At 39.1% G+C, this 10,525-nt stretch overlaps 1 protein-coding gene and 1 long non-coding RNA gene across 4 annotated transcripts in view; one reads left to right on the top strand and one right to left on the bottom strand.

Annotated features, from left to right (window-relative positions):
• Positions 1-323: 323 nt before the first annotated feature.
• Positions 324-10,525, bottom strand: part of LOC147910584 (uncharacterized) — a 232,954-nt gene continuing 222,752 nt past the window's right edge. For all 3 annotated transcript variants that reach the window (XR_015544210.1, XR_015544209.1, XR_015544207.1), the window contains one exon: positions 324-590. This is a non-coding gene — a long non-coding RNA (uncharacterized LOC147910584). The remainder of the gene's footprint in view (positions 591-10,525) is intronic.
• Positions 7,771-10,525, top strand: part of LOC105143532 (netrin-1) — a 199,545-nt gene continuing 196,790 nt past the window's right edge. The window contains exon 1 of the mRNA XM_011051916.2: positions 7,771-9,813. Within this exon, the coding sequence (XP_011050218.1) occupies positions 8,421-9,813 (1,393 nt within the window). The 5' untranslated portion in view covers positions 7,771-8,420. The remainder of the gene's footprint in view (positions 9,814-10,525) is intronic.

Here is a 10,525-nt window from a genome sequence, read left to right as displayed (position 1 = left end):
TGTCTACTAAAGACGTATCATCTTTATCGTCTTTCACGTATAGACATTGCCTTTCATCATTTCAAAATTAATTATTTTCTTCAAGATATCAAAAGAAAGAGAGAGAAGAGGGGGGAGGGGCAAATTTTACTAAAAGAAAGTATTCATAGCTAAAAGCAGCAGATATATGTTTGTATATATAATATATTACAAGAAAGAATTAATTATTACAGTAGAATTTCGTTTATCCGCAGATTTATTATAACAGTCACTCAACATTCAATGAGTTGATTTAGAATATGTCAGGTGACTAATCTAATTTAAAGAATCAAAATACCTCTTAGTTTTCCTGCAACGTATCATCTTTTTATTATAGTCTCAAGAGGCCGCAAGCATAAATTAGTTCCACTTAAAAAAGGAACATTCGACGGGGCCCTCATTCGAGGAATATTTGCATGTATCCCGTTCGGTCGTCATAAATTCTTCGACTTCACGTGGGGTTAATCCTAGAATCATGAATGTCGGCACGAACTTTGCTCGTTCCCGAGGATTACGCAATGATGAGTCGTCCCAGCTATACAGGCGGTTTCAGGAAAGAGACCGATCGATTTCTAGAAAAAAAAAGAAGCAATCATGTACATACGTTAATCAACCGAGGAAGATGAATCGTTCACCTTCTGCGTTTCAGCCCTTCGGCATTTCCGTGGGAACTCATCCAAAGAATTCACGAATTCACTCTATTGTTCACATATCTCTCACGAGATTGAGGACTTCTAAAATATTCTGCTTTGTCTTTCATTTTCTATTTAACTATTCGAATTTATACATGTATATTTTAATAATTTTATTGACAAAAAGCCAACATTCCATTATCGAAAATTTGATTAAAATCTTAAATTTCAAAGTGATTTTGCTTTTCATTGCCCATCATAAATTATATTATGCATTTTTAAAATCTTAAGTCATAAGGAATTTTTTTACATGAAGAAAATTTATAATTAAAAAATAAAAATATGTTGATCATTCCAAATTTTATGAAACAGTTGCATTTACTAGAAAACTGACAAATATATTTCTTAAATTTGTTCCTATATATTTAAATTCTAAAAAAACTTAACTTCTCTTGAAATCGTTAAATCATTCTTGCATGTTCCTTTCATTCAGATGAAAATCTTCGAATAACTCTCAACTTATAAAATGAATTCTGAGAAATATATAAGTAGAAATAATTTTTATATCTCTCACAATCGTAATATATAATGCCATGAAATTTTCTTACAACAAAAATTGATAACAGTGCGTGTTCGACAGAGACCAATCGTCATCCACAGTCAACCGGTACACAACGCGTGACGGAAATGGCATGAAAGGGTCGATCCGTAGAAACGGAAGGAACACAGAGAAAGAGTATCCTGATCTCTTTCTTTCTCTTTCACGGGCAGGACGTTGCAGAGGACATTGCGATCGCGGTCAGTGGCGGCGACACTGACGGTTTTCAAGTTTTAATCCGCGTGAGGGCGAGAGGCCTAAGCCGAAAAGCCCGCAGCCGCGGACGTCATCACGGCCGCTTCGTGCTCGTCCAGACGCTCTTCCAGATTACATTAATTCGATTAATGGATGCCGTCCATCGTCGGTGGTGGCCGTGCGGTGCGTTCGCTGGATTTCTCCTTCGCTCGCCGTTCTTGCTCCGAGCTTTGATAGACATACAGTTCGTGATCGAGGAAATACGTTATCGACGTAATGAAAAAACCGGTCGCGAGATTTCGAGAAGAACGCAAATTCGATTACATTTGCTAATTTATTAATGGACAAATTGATGAAACAATATTCATTAATTTGATAATTTTACATTTTTAGTAGAAAACGGAATAATGATTATAATATAGATTAATAATTATATATTAAATTATAATGTATAATAATCATTATATTATTCACGATTTGAAAAGAAATAAAATATTACCGTTAATTACTAATTATAAGATGCTTATTAGATTCGCTATTAAAATAGATGATTAATTTAATTTGAGATATTAATTTCAACTTCAGTTTGCGATTGCGTTTTAAGTCCGACAAACCTTATCGGCGCGCAGTTTATAAAACTGAAATAATATATTTTTTGTAAAAAATTGCATTTAGTAAGCATTAAGATTCACTTTGATCGCAGTTAGGATTATTTCTAGTAATTAAGTAAAAAGTAGATTTCAATATTGTTAAAAAAATCTCAAAATTAAAGTAGAAAATTTCAAAAGTACTCTACATAATATATATTCTGAGAATTAGCGAGTTCATTCCATTGCAAGTAATGAATAGTTAATGCTAACGATGGTAATCTCTGGCTTTGCAAAAATCCGTTTGTCCATTAGTCGAACTAAATAAATAATTAATTGAGAAATCGTATTGCGACACAAAAACAGTATTTGTCGTTTTTATAAAGAATATGACGTTAATAATAATGTTTTTTTTCGGATCGGCAACCTACATACTTATAATTTACATGTATTATTCAATGACACGGGCGATTAGATCGAAAAATATTGCCTGGAATTTTACGCATACATTTATAGTATGTGATTTGTACGATGACTGGTGCAAAATCGGCTGTAAAAACTATAATCCATACGCGTAACTTTGTATCAAGTCGCGTGTCTTCACACACAGTGCTATAGTTGCAATAAATATTGTACAAACGTAAATAATGTTTCTCGCGTTTCTTAGTATCTTCCGCATTTCATAGCATAGCGTAATAAGAATGTATACGAGTATTCGTAAAGCGCGAGTCGAGTCGAAACCGGGTTTCCAAATAAAAAATTATTAATATCTCCACATGAATGTCCGCTACTCGATTTAATCTAGTTTCTAATATCCATATATACATATCGAAGAAATTGCTGTAATTCGCGTAATAAAAATATCTTTTACACTTATAAGATATTACAGTGAGAGAAAAATGTATCAATACTTTAATAATTATTTGTTTTAATAATTATTTGTTGAATAGAGAGTGCCAGTTGAATATTTACTAAATGTAAACATATATTTATTTAGCACAAGAACCATTAATTTTATTTAACTAGCATTACTTTTTATTTAGCAAATATTTATTTTCCGTAAATAAATGCTACATTATTATTTAAACAATTGTGGGGCAGAATTCTCACGAAGAATGTATAATATACATATAATTTCCTTCCACAGTTTAATAATAAAGTAATTGATCGATTACAAAAATTGATTGATTACAAAAGTTCTGCGATTCTTCCCGAAGGACTGTCAGAATAATGCTGGCTGTGTTCCAAAATTGACTGCCGGTACTGAAAATCTATAGTGTACGTAATGTAAATGGTAGCATTTTTAGTGCTGGCAGTAAATTTGGAACACAGCCCTAATTGCAACCGATTCATTCCGCGCCCAATCATACACGATCGGGCGATTTCCCGATAGTCGATCCTCGTGATTTAGGGATATCCGTTACTATTACGATGGAATTTTCCTGTTGCGACAGGTTCGCGCGAGAAACTTCTCGAACGTTCTTCTTAGAACGACAATCAAATATGTACTTATAACAGAAATATGCACAATTACTACCTATACAATTACTTATTCAAATTCAATACATTTTTTATCAGTACCAGTATGTCGCGTTTGCGTGATATTTCGATCTTCTTTTACGATCTTTTACATAAATGACAATGTATCTCGAGAAGAAATTGTCGAGCATTGTGATCGAAAATGCGAATGAGATTCGCCTTTCGAATGTCATATTATTAAGCATTATTATTTCAGTCGCGAGATATTCCTTTGCGTGCGAGAATGCCTCTCGTGTACATCCTAAATAACCTTCCCCCCCCCCCCCGATTTTTGACGCTGAATGCAAAGGCGAAAGGCCGCCGAAAGAAGAGCGCGTTTTAACGCGACGAGGTAGCGCCCTGTGAAAAGCATTCCAGCCACCACCTGCACCCAAACGCCATAATTATGTTTCTTGTGCGCCTGCTTCTGGTACGGAGCGTTTGGATTTTGCCTGCTGGAGGACAGTCTTTTGGCGTAAACGCCTTCTGTTAGACTGCAGGGCGCCTTTAAACGGCTCTTCGTTTTCACGCGCCTTTCATCTCGCGCGAGTATGTGTCGCGCTATCGCGTTTGTGTCGGCACTTTTGACTTCGCACTATAAAATATCGCACAGATTTAGATATATTTAATACTTTTATAGATTTAAATTGGACTCCGTATTTCTCGTCGAAAGTGGATTAGGCAATCTTTTTTCGAGTTCAGTTTTGCATTAAAAAATAATTGAACGTAGGACTCTCTGCAAATCAAATTTTGTAAATGAAGGATCCATTGAGGTAAATTTATGGCGATAATTGGAATTATAGAAATTTAATTATTGTTGAAGAATTATTATTGAAATTCTATTACTATTTCTTACGTATAAACATATATCTTTTTATAATGATTCACATCATGGATGAACGTGCTATTTAAAATAATGCTCGTACAACGTACGTATAAAATTATCGGACTGCGTAGACGTAGCATAATTAATAAGCAAATACATAATAATCAACGTCGCCTGATTCTAGGACAAAGAATTTTCTAATAAAGCAAAAATATATACTACTTCTAAAAATATACGAGCAGTCGCGAAGGTGCTGAAGGCATGGCACTCTATCAACGCTAAAATCATCGTTAATAAAAAAAGAGACTCCGAAACTGCGTGATTTACAGGGAGAAAAGAGCACACAACGAATACTTAGATCAACCGGATTCACGCTCGCCGCGGAGAGATCCGCGGCTCTGACTTAATTCCCCAGGACCTATATTTATCGTATCCGATACCAGATTTCGAGCTGTCAAGTCGGACGAGCCAACGAGGCCTTTCCACATTGCGGTCCAACAGAAGTTTGCGTGACGGCAACAGACGTTGCTCTCCTCTCTCCATTCACTCCCTCCCTCCTCGTCGGTCTCCCTCTTTCTTCCTTTCTCTCTCCCGCTGATCCTCTCGTCTGATCCTCTCGCTTTTTTTCCTTTTTTCTTCCCCGACCGCCAATTCGACGGCGCCGACCAATCGAGCGGCAGAAAACTCGCTTTATAAGCTCTGCACGCAGGCGAACCGGGTCCTCTCCCGACGAAATCGACGAAAGAGGTACCTTCTCGCCCGCGGGGATCGCCGTGAAATAATCCGCTGATAAATTCCTCGAAGATCTTTCTCTTGCAGCAGAAAGGCAGAGAAGCGAGCGATTCTTTACGATCCGCTCGAGGCGGTCGATTCTTTGAATGAACATGTCTCATTGATGAACAACATTCGATTGTTAATTCATCGATGCCGTTTGCGTCTTCCTTGATTAGTAACTTTTATACGAGATGTTCCATAACGTATTTCTTGAATAAGACAGTGATATTGAACAGACGGTATAATCGAGAACTGAGATATATACTTTCTTATCCAAGACCTGTTAAGACGTCAATAATTTAATATCAGGTTACGAGCGATTGTAAAAAGAGAATTTTGTAATTATAATTATTTGAATGACAGATATTTTACATTTTACTCCAATTTTAAAAGGTAGATAAGAAATACTGTTGTTAATATAGATAATATTTTATTAGCATAATTGATATTGTTTTGTAATGTATTGATTGTAATTGTACGTATTTTAAATTTTAATTGAGCAACGCCCTAATATAACATATAACATATAATAATATTTAAGAATAGTTAGAGATAGTTCAATAAAGCATTGATCTCACTAATTTATATTTTAGAATATATATATACAATTGTAATAAATATATAACAAAACCAGCGTCAATTATTCTAATAAAGTATTATTTGTAATAACAGTATAAAACATTTACTTAACTTTTAAAATAGAAGAATACAATAAAAAAATATCGTTTAAATAATTATGAATAGTAGTGTATCTATTGCTAGTGTACTTCATTTTAACTTTTATTGCTATCTTTTCAGAGAAAACTTTTGGATGAATACAAAAATACGAAATTCTAAGACAACACGGGCGTCAAAGCTGTCAAATGCTCCAAAAAATATATCCCAGTAAAAAAATTTTCAAGGATCAAGGAAAAAAACAAGTTTTTATTGAACAACTAACAAAGAAAATAGAGTTAATGTAGGAATCGGCGCTATTATTCGTACACTATAATTATAGCGCACAAATAACAGCGCCGATTCCTGTATGGTAGCCTTATTTGTTAGTTGTTAAATAGAAGAAATCTAAATTATCTTTTGATTACTTTTTATTAAATTATTTATTCAAAATTCCTAGTTTTTTTTCGGTCACTTTTATTTGAATATCAAAATATTTTGCTGCAAGCTTAAGCTATAGCGTACAAACTGCATAAGCATAACATAACGTAGCATAAGACTGCCTGGACCGATGAGTGTCATATTGATTTACATAACATGCTCATTGATCCAGTTTTATATTAGCTATGCTATGCTTAAACACTTTGTGTGCTATCATCTTTACAATAAGAATCACAACAGAAAAAAAATCCAATCATCTTTCTTGGAGAAATCTTCTGTTCCGAATATTTTGATATCATATATTTCCAACTGAATATGTATCTATTTATTATTCAATCATTTACATTAATTATTCAAATGTCGTAGCATATTTGCATCTTTACGATATTATACATTGATGTGACGATATACAGGTTTAACAAAGTAACAAATTTTGATGTTTTAGCACTTTATATTTTACAATTTGGATTGTAATTTAGAAATACAAGACGGTTCTTGTTAACTAGATTCGGTTAATCAAGACATTACTCAAATTAATCAATGGAGATGGTATTCAGCAGTAGGTTGTGGTGTAAATGGAAATGGATTACATCGAGCAATATTATGCCTGAGTATATAGAAGCGACGGTAGTGTAACATAGGAGGACACAAACTAATGTACATGCACTATGGATCTACAGTAAGTAGACAAACTAATGCGAATATACATTGTGCACTAACAAAGACGTAAGAGATTAACGTTATATAATGTTACACGTCATATACATATTGTATATAAACTCTAATCATGGAAAAATACTAAGGCTTTCCGTACAAACGTAAAGAATAAATTATAAAAAAGATAAATAACTATAAAATAAGCCATTTTTTATAAGAGTGTACTCTCTATAATCTTTGGAATGGAATCTAATTCTAAAGAATAACAAAGAGTGATAAGTCAGTATTGAAAAAAATGGCTCAATTATCAATTTCTAAGAGCGAAATAATTTTACTCTTTAGAATCCGATAACAAAGATTTTAGAGAGTAAAAAAAGTTCTTTCGTTATTAACGTATTCAAAAATTGTCTTTTCAAAAAAAAAGGTAGTGTGCATTAACCAGTTCACAGCCATCTTCGTTCTCAATTAGAACCTCGTGCAATCGAAAAGCAAACGAAATCTCAAACCCAAACGAGCCAACAGGTTAACGTTTGAAGCCGCCGAAACGCGAGCGAAATAAAAGGAAACAAGAAAAATCACACGCCCGTCCCGATCCTAACCCTCGAGGGAAGCACCCTCGGAGTCAGTCCACCGTTTTTCGATCCATGGTAGCACGCGCAACATCCCTTCGCACTAGATCCACGATCCATGGACCAGTCTTGAGTGAGCGGGGAGGCCAATGTCTCGTCCGATTGGCCCGCGCGATCTCTCGCAAGCGTGCGAGCGAGAGTGACGAGTCGTTGGTCGAACAGAGATGAAAGGAGGGGGTCAAGGGGGAGGGGGGAGTAGCACGCATCGGGGGGGGGGTTGCGGGGCGCAGAGGGCCCGCCACCGGAGAGGGACTCGCGGCAGTTCGGATGCGCATCGTGCGAGGACGGTATTTCAGTTAGCGGCGAGCCGCTGTCGAGGTAGGACTGTTTTATCGCCGGTTTCGCCGGTGTCCGATCGCAACCGAATTCCTCCTTCGTTTATTCGCGCCACGGAATTCGTCCGTTAATTCATTTCGTTGTTCGGCTCGAGACGCGTTTTTCGGCGATCGTAGGGTGAAAAATTCGTGCGCCTGTTGTTTGAGTGAGAAAAAAAAAGAATAACTTTTCGAGTGGTGAGTCAAGCGGCTCTTTGGACAGCAGTCTTAGTTTCAGTGTGAACAGTGCGTTTATATTTTTCGCGAGTCTGAGCGTATGGTTAAATTCATCATCGTGTCGCGTTTCAAGTCTTGGCCAGTGCCAATATAATGTGAGCCGTCGCGAGTGACAGAGACGGATTCAGAGAGACGAACGACAGAAATTAAACTCTGATTTCAACATGACGCGAAGCGGGGTCTAGAACCGATCGCATCTCAGTTCCCCTTTCTATAGAGGGGAAAGTGAAGGTAGGAGGGAAGACGAGGAGACGTAAGAATCTTCTCGTAATCGTCAAATCGTTAAATCGTCAACGATCATCGTAGCGCACCTCCGCAGAGAGGCACAACAGAACGAAGAATGGAGCGGCGTTTGCCAACGGCGTGCAGCATGACGGAGAAACGGTGTTCACGCCGATCCTTTCGGCCATGGATCGTCCTGGCGACGATCCTGTTTGGCCAGCTCCTGCAGCAGGTTCGCGGTGAGATCTACACCAAGATGTTCTCCAGTCAGCAGAACCCCAGCGATCCGTGTTACGACGAGGATCGGCCACGCCGGTGCATACCCGATTTCGTGAATGCGGCTTTCGGCGCAACCGTCGAGGCATCATCCACGTGTGGCACCGGTGGGCCCACCCGTTACTGCGACGTCACCGACGAGCCCGGTGGCACCACCGGCATCGGTCACTGTCACGTGTGCGACGATAGCACGCCCCGGCGACGTTTCCCTGCCAGCTATCTGACCGACCTTAACAACCCGAACAACGTCACCTGCTGGCGTAGCGAACCGCTCGTCAGCTCGCAGAGCTTCTCGGCGCCTCCCGACAACGTCACCCTGACCCTCTCGCTCGGCAAGAAATACGAGCTGACGTACGTCAGTCTGCAGTTCTGCCCGCGCGCTGCCAAACCGGACTCCATCGCGATCTATAAATCCATGGATTACGGCAAGACCTGGCAACCGTTTCAGTTTTACTCATCGCAATGCCGCCGGGTCTACGGCAGGCCCAATCGCGCGACTATCACCAAAGCGAACGAGCAAGAGGCGCGATGTACCGACAGCCATCGTTACACCGGCGGAGATGGTCTCGGTCCAGTCGGCAGGATCGCCTTTAGCACTCTGGAAGGTCGACCATCCGCCGCCGACTTCGACAACTCACCGGTACTGCAAGACTGGGTGACCGCCACCGATATTCGGGTGGTATTCAACCGGCTGCATATGCCGCAGCAGTCGAACCCGGATCAGGTACCGCACAATGGCGAGGAGCATCACGTGGCGGCGATCGGGCTGGAGGAATTGACGAAGCGGGAACGCGAGCGCGAGGAACGGCTCAAGAATCAGAAGAACGCGATCCTGCACGCGCAGGATCCGCTAGTAACAGCATTACCGTCGGTCCATCAGGTGATCGCGCCCCAAGAGATGCAGTCGAACGACGCGATCGACGCCGCGGTCCGAGACATGGGCTTCGTGCCGGTCACCATCTCCACGACCACGACCACGCTCGCCAGCGTGGCGATGAACGGCTTGGGTCCGGCTACCGCCACCATGGCCCATCACTACGCGGTCTCGGACTTCGCCGTGGGCGGCAGGTGCAAGTGCAACGGACACGCCGCGCGATGTATCCCCGGCAAGGACGGCGAGGTCGTCTGCGAGTGCAGGCACAATACCGCTGGCAGGGATTGCGAGCGATGTCGGCCCTTCCACTTCGATCGCCCATGGGCTAGGGCCACCGCCAGGGATGCCAACGAGTGCAAAGGTTCGTTTCCGATACCTCATTCAATTACCTAATAAGAAATTCAACGCATGTCGTTGAGAATGAATCCGTTGTTCAATTTAGGCAGCAATGATCTAAAAATTAACACTTTTGAATTGGCTGTATATGTTACAGATAAAATCTAATGGACGCAGTCATTGCAATATTTGGTCTGAAACGTTACTATATTTGTTATTTTTTATTTCTTTTACATAACTGTTTTAATGCATTTGTACATATTGCAATGGGTTACTCTCGGCAACATATTTAATCTATGGATAGAATAATGTCCTAAATTAAACAATTAAAAATTGGAACTGGTAATTGAATAATATCATTAAAACGTAATATGGAAAGAATGATTTTGCTGAAACGTCTAATAAGTTAAGTAGCTACAGATCTAAAATAATTAGAGATCTAAAAATAATTTTGTCAATTAAAATAATTATGTATTGTAGAACTTATGAAAAGAAGAGCATAAAAACCATCGCAAGATATTGTTTGTGATATTTAATTATTATTACATAAAACATTAGACGCTTCGGCCACAATCTGGTCACCTTCAGTAAATTCACAATATTCTTAAAACGCAGAATTACATATTATATATCTGACATTAAATTCAACCGTCGTGTAATATAACTATGTATTATATAAACGTGTTCTTTCATCTTGTGAAGGTGCATCGTACAACAATGTGCAGCGCCAATTGTCA

This window comes from Acromyrmex echinatior, chromosome 2 (genome assembly GCF_024713525.1).
Source record: "Acromyrmex echinatior isolate Ae372 chromosome 2, ASM2471352v2, whole genome shotgun sequence".
Lineage (NCBI taxonomy): Eukaryota > Metazoa > Arthropoda > Insecta > Hymenoptera > Formicidae > Acromyrmex > Acromyrmex echinatior.
The sequence above is the reverse complement of the archived record's forward strand: the minus strand, read 5'-3'. Positions and strand labels throughout refer to the sequence as shown.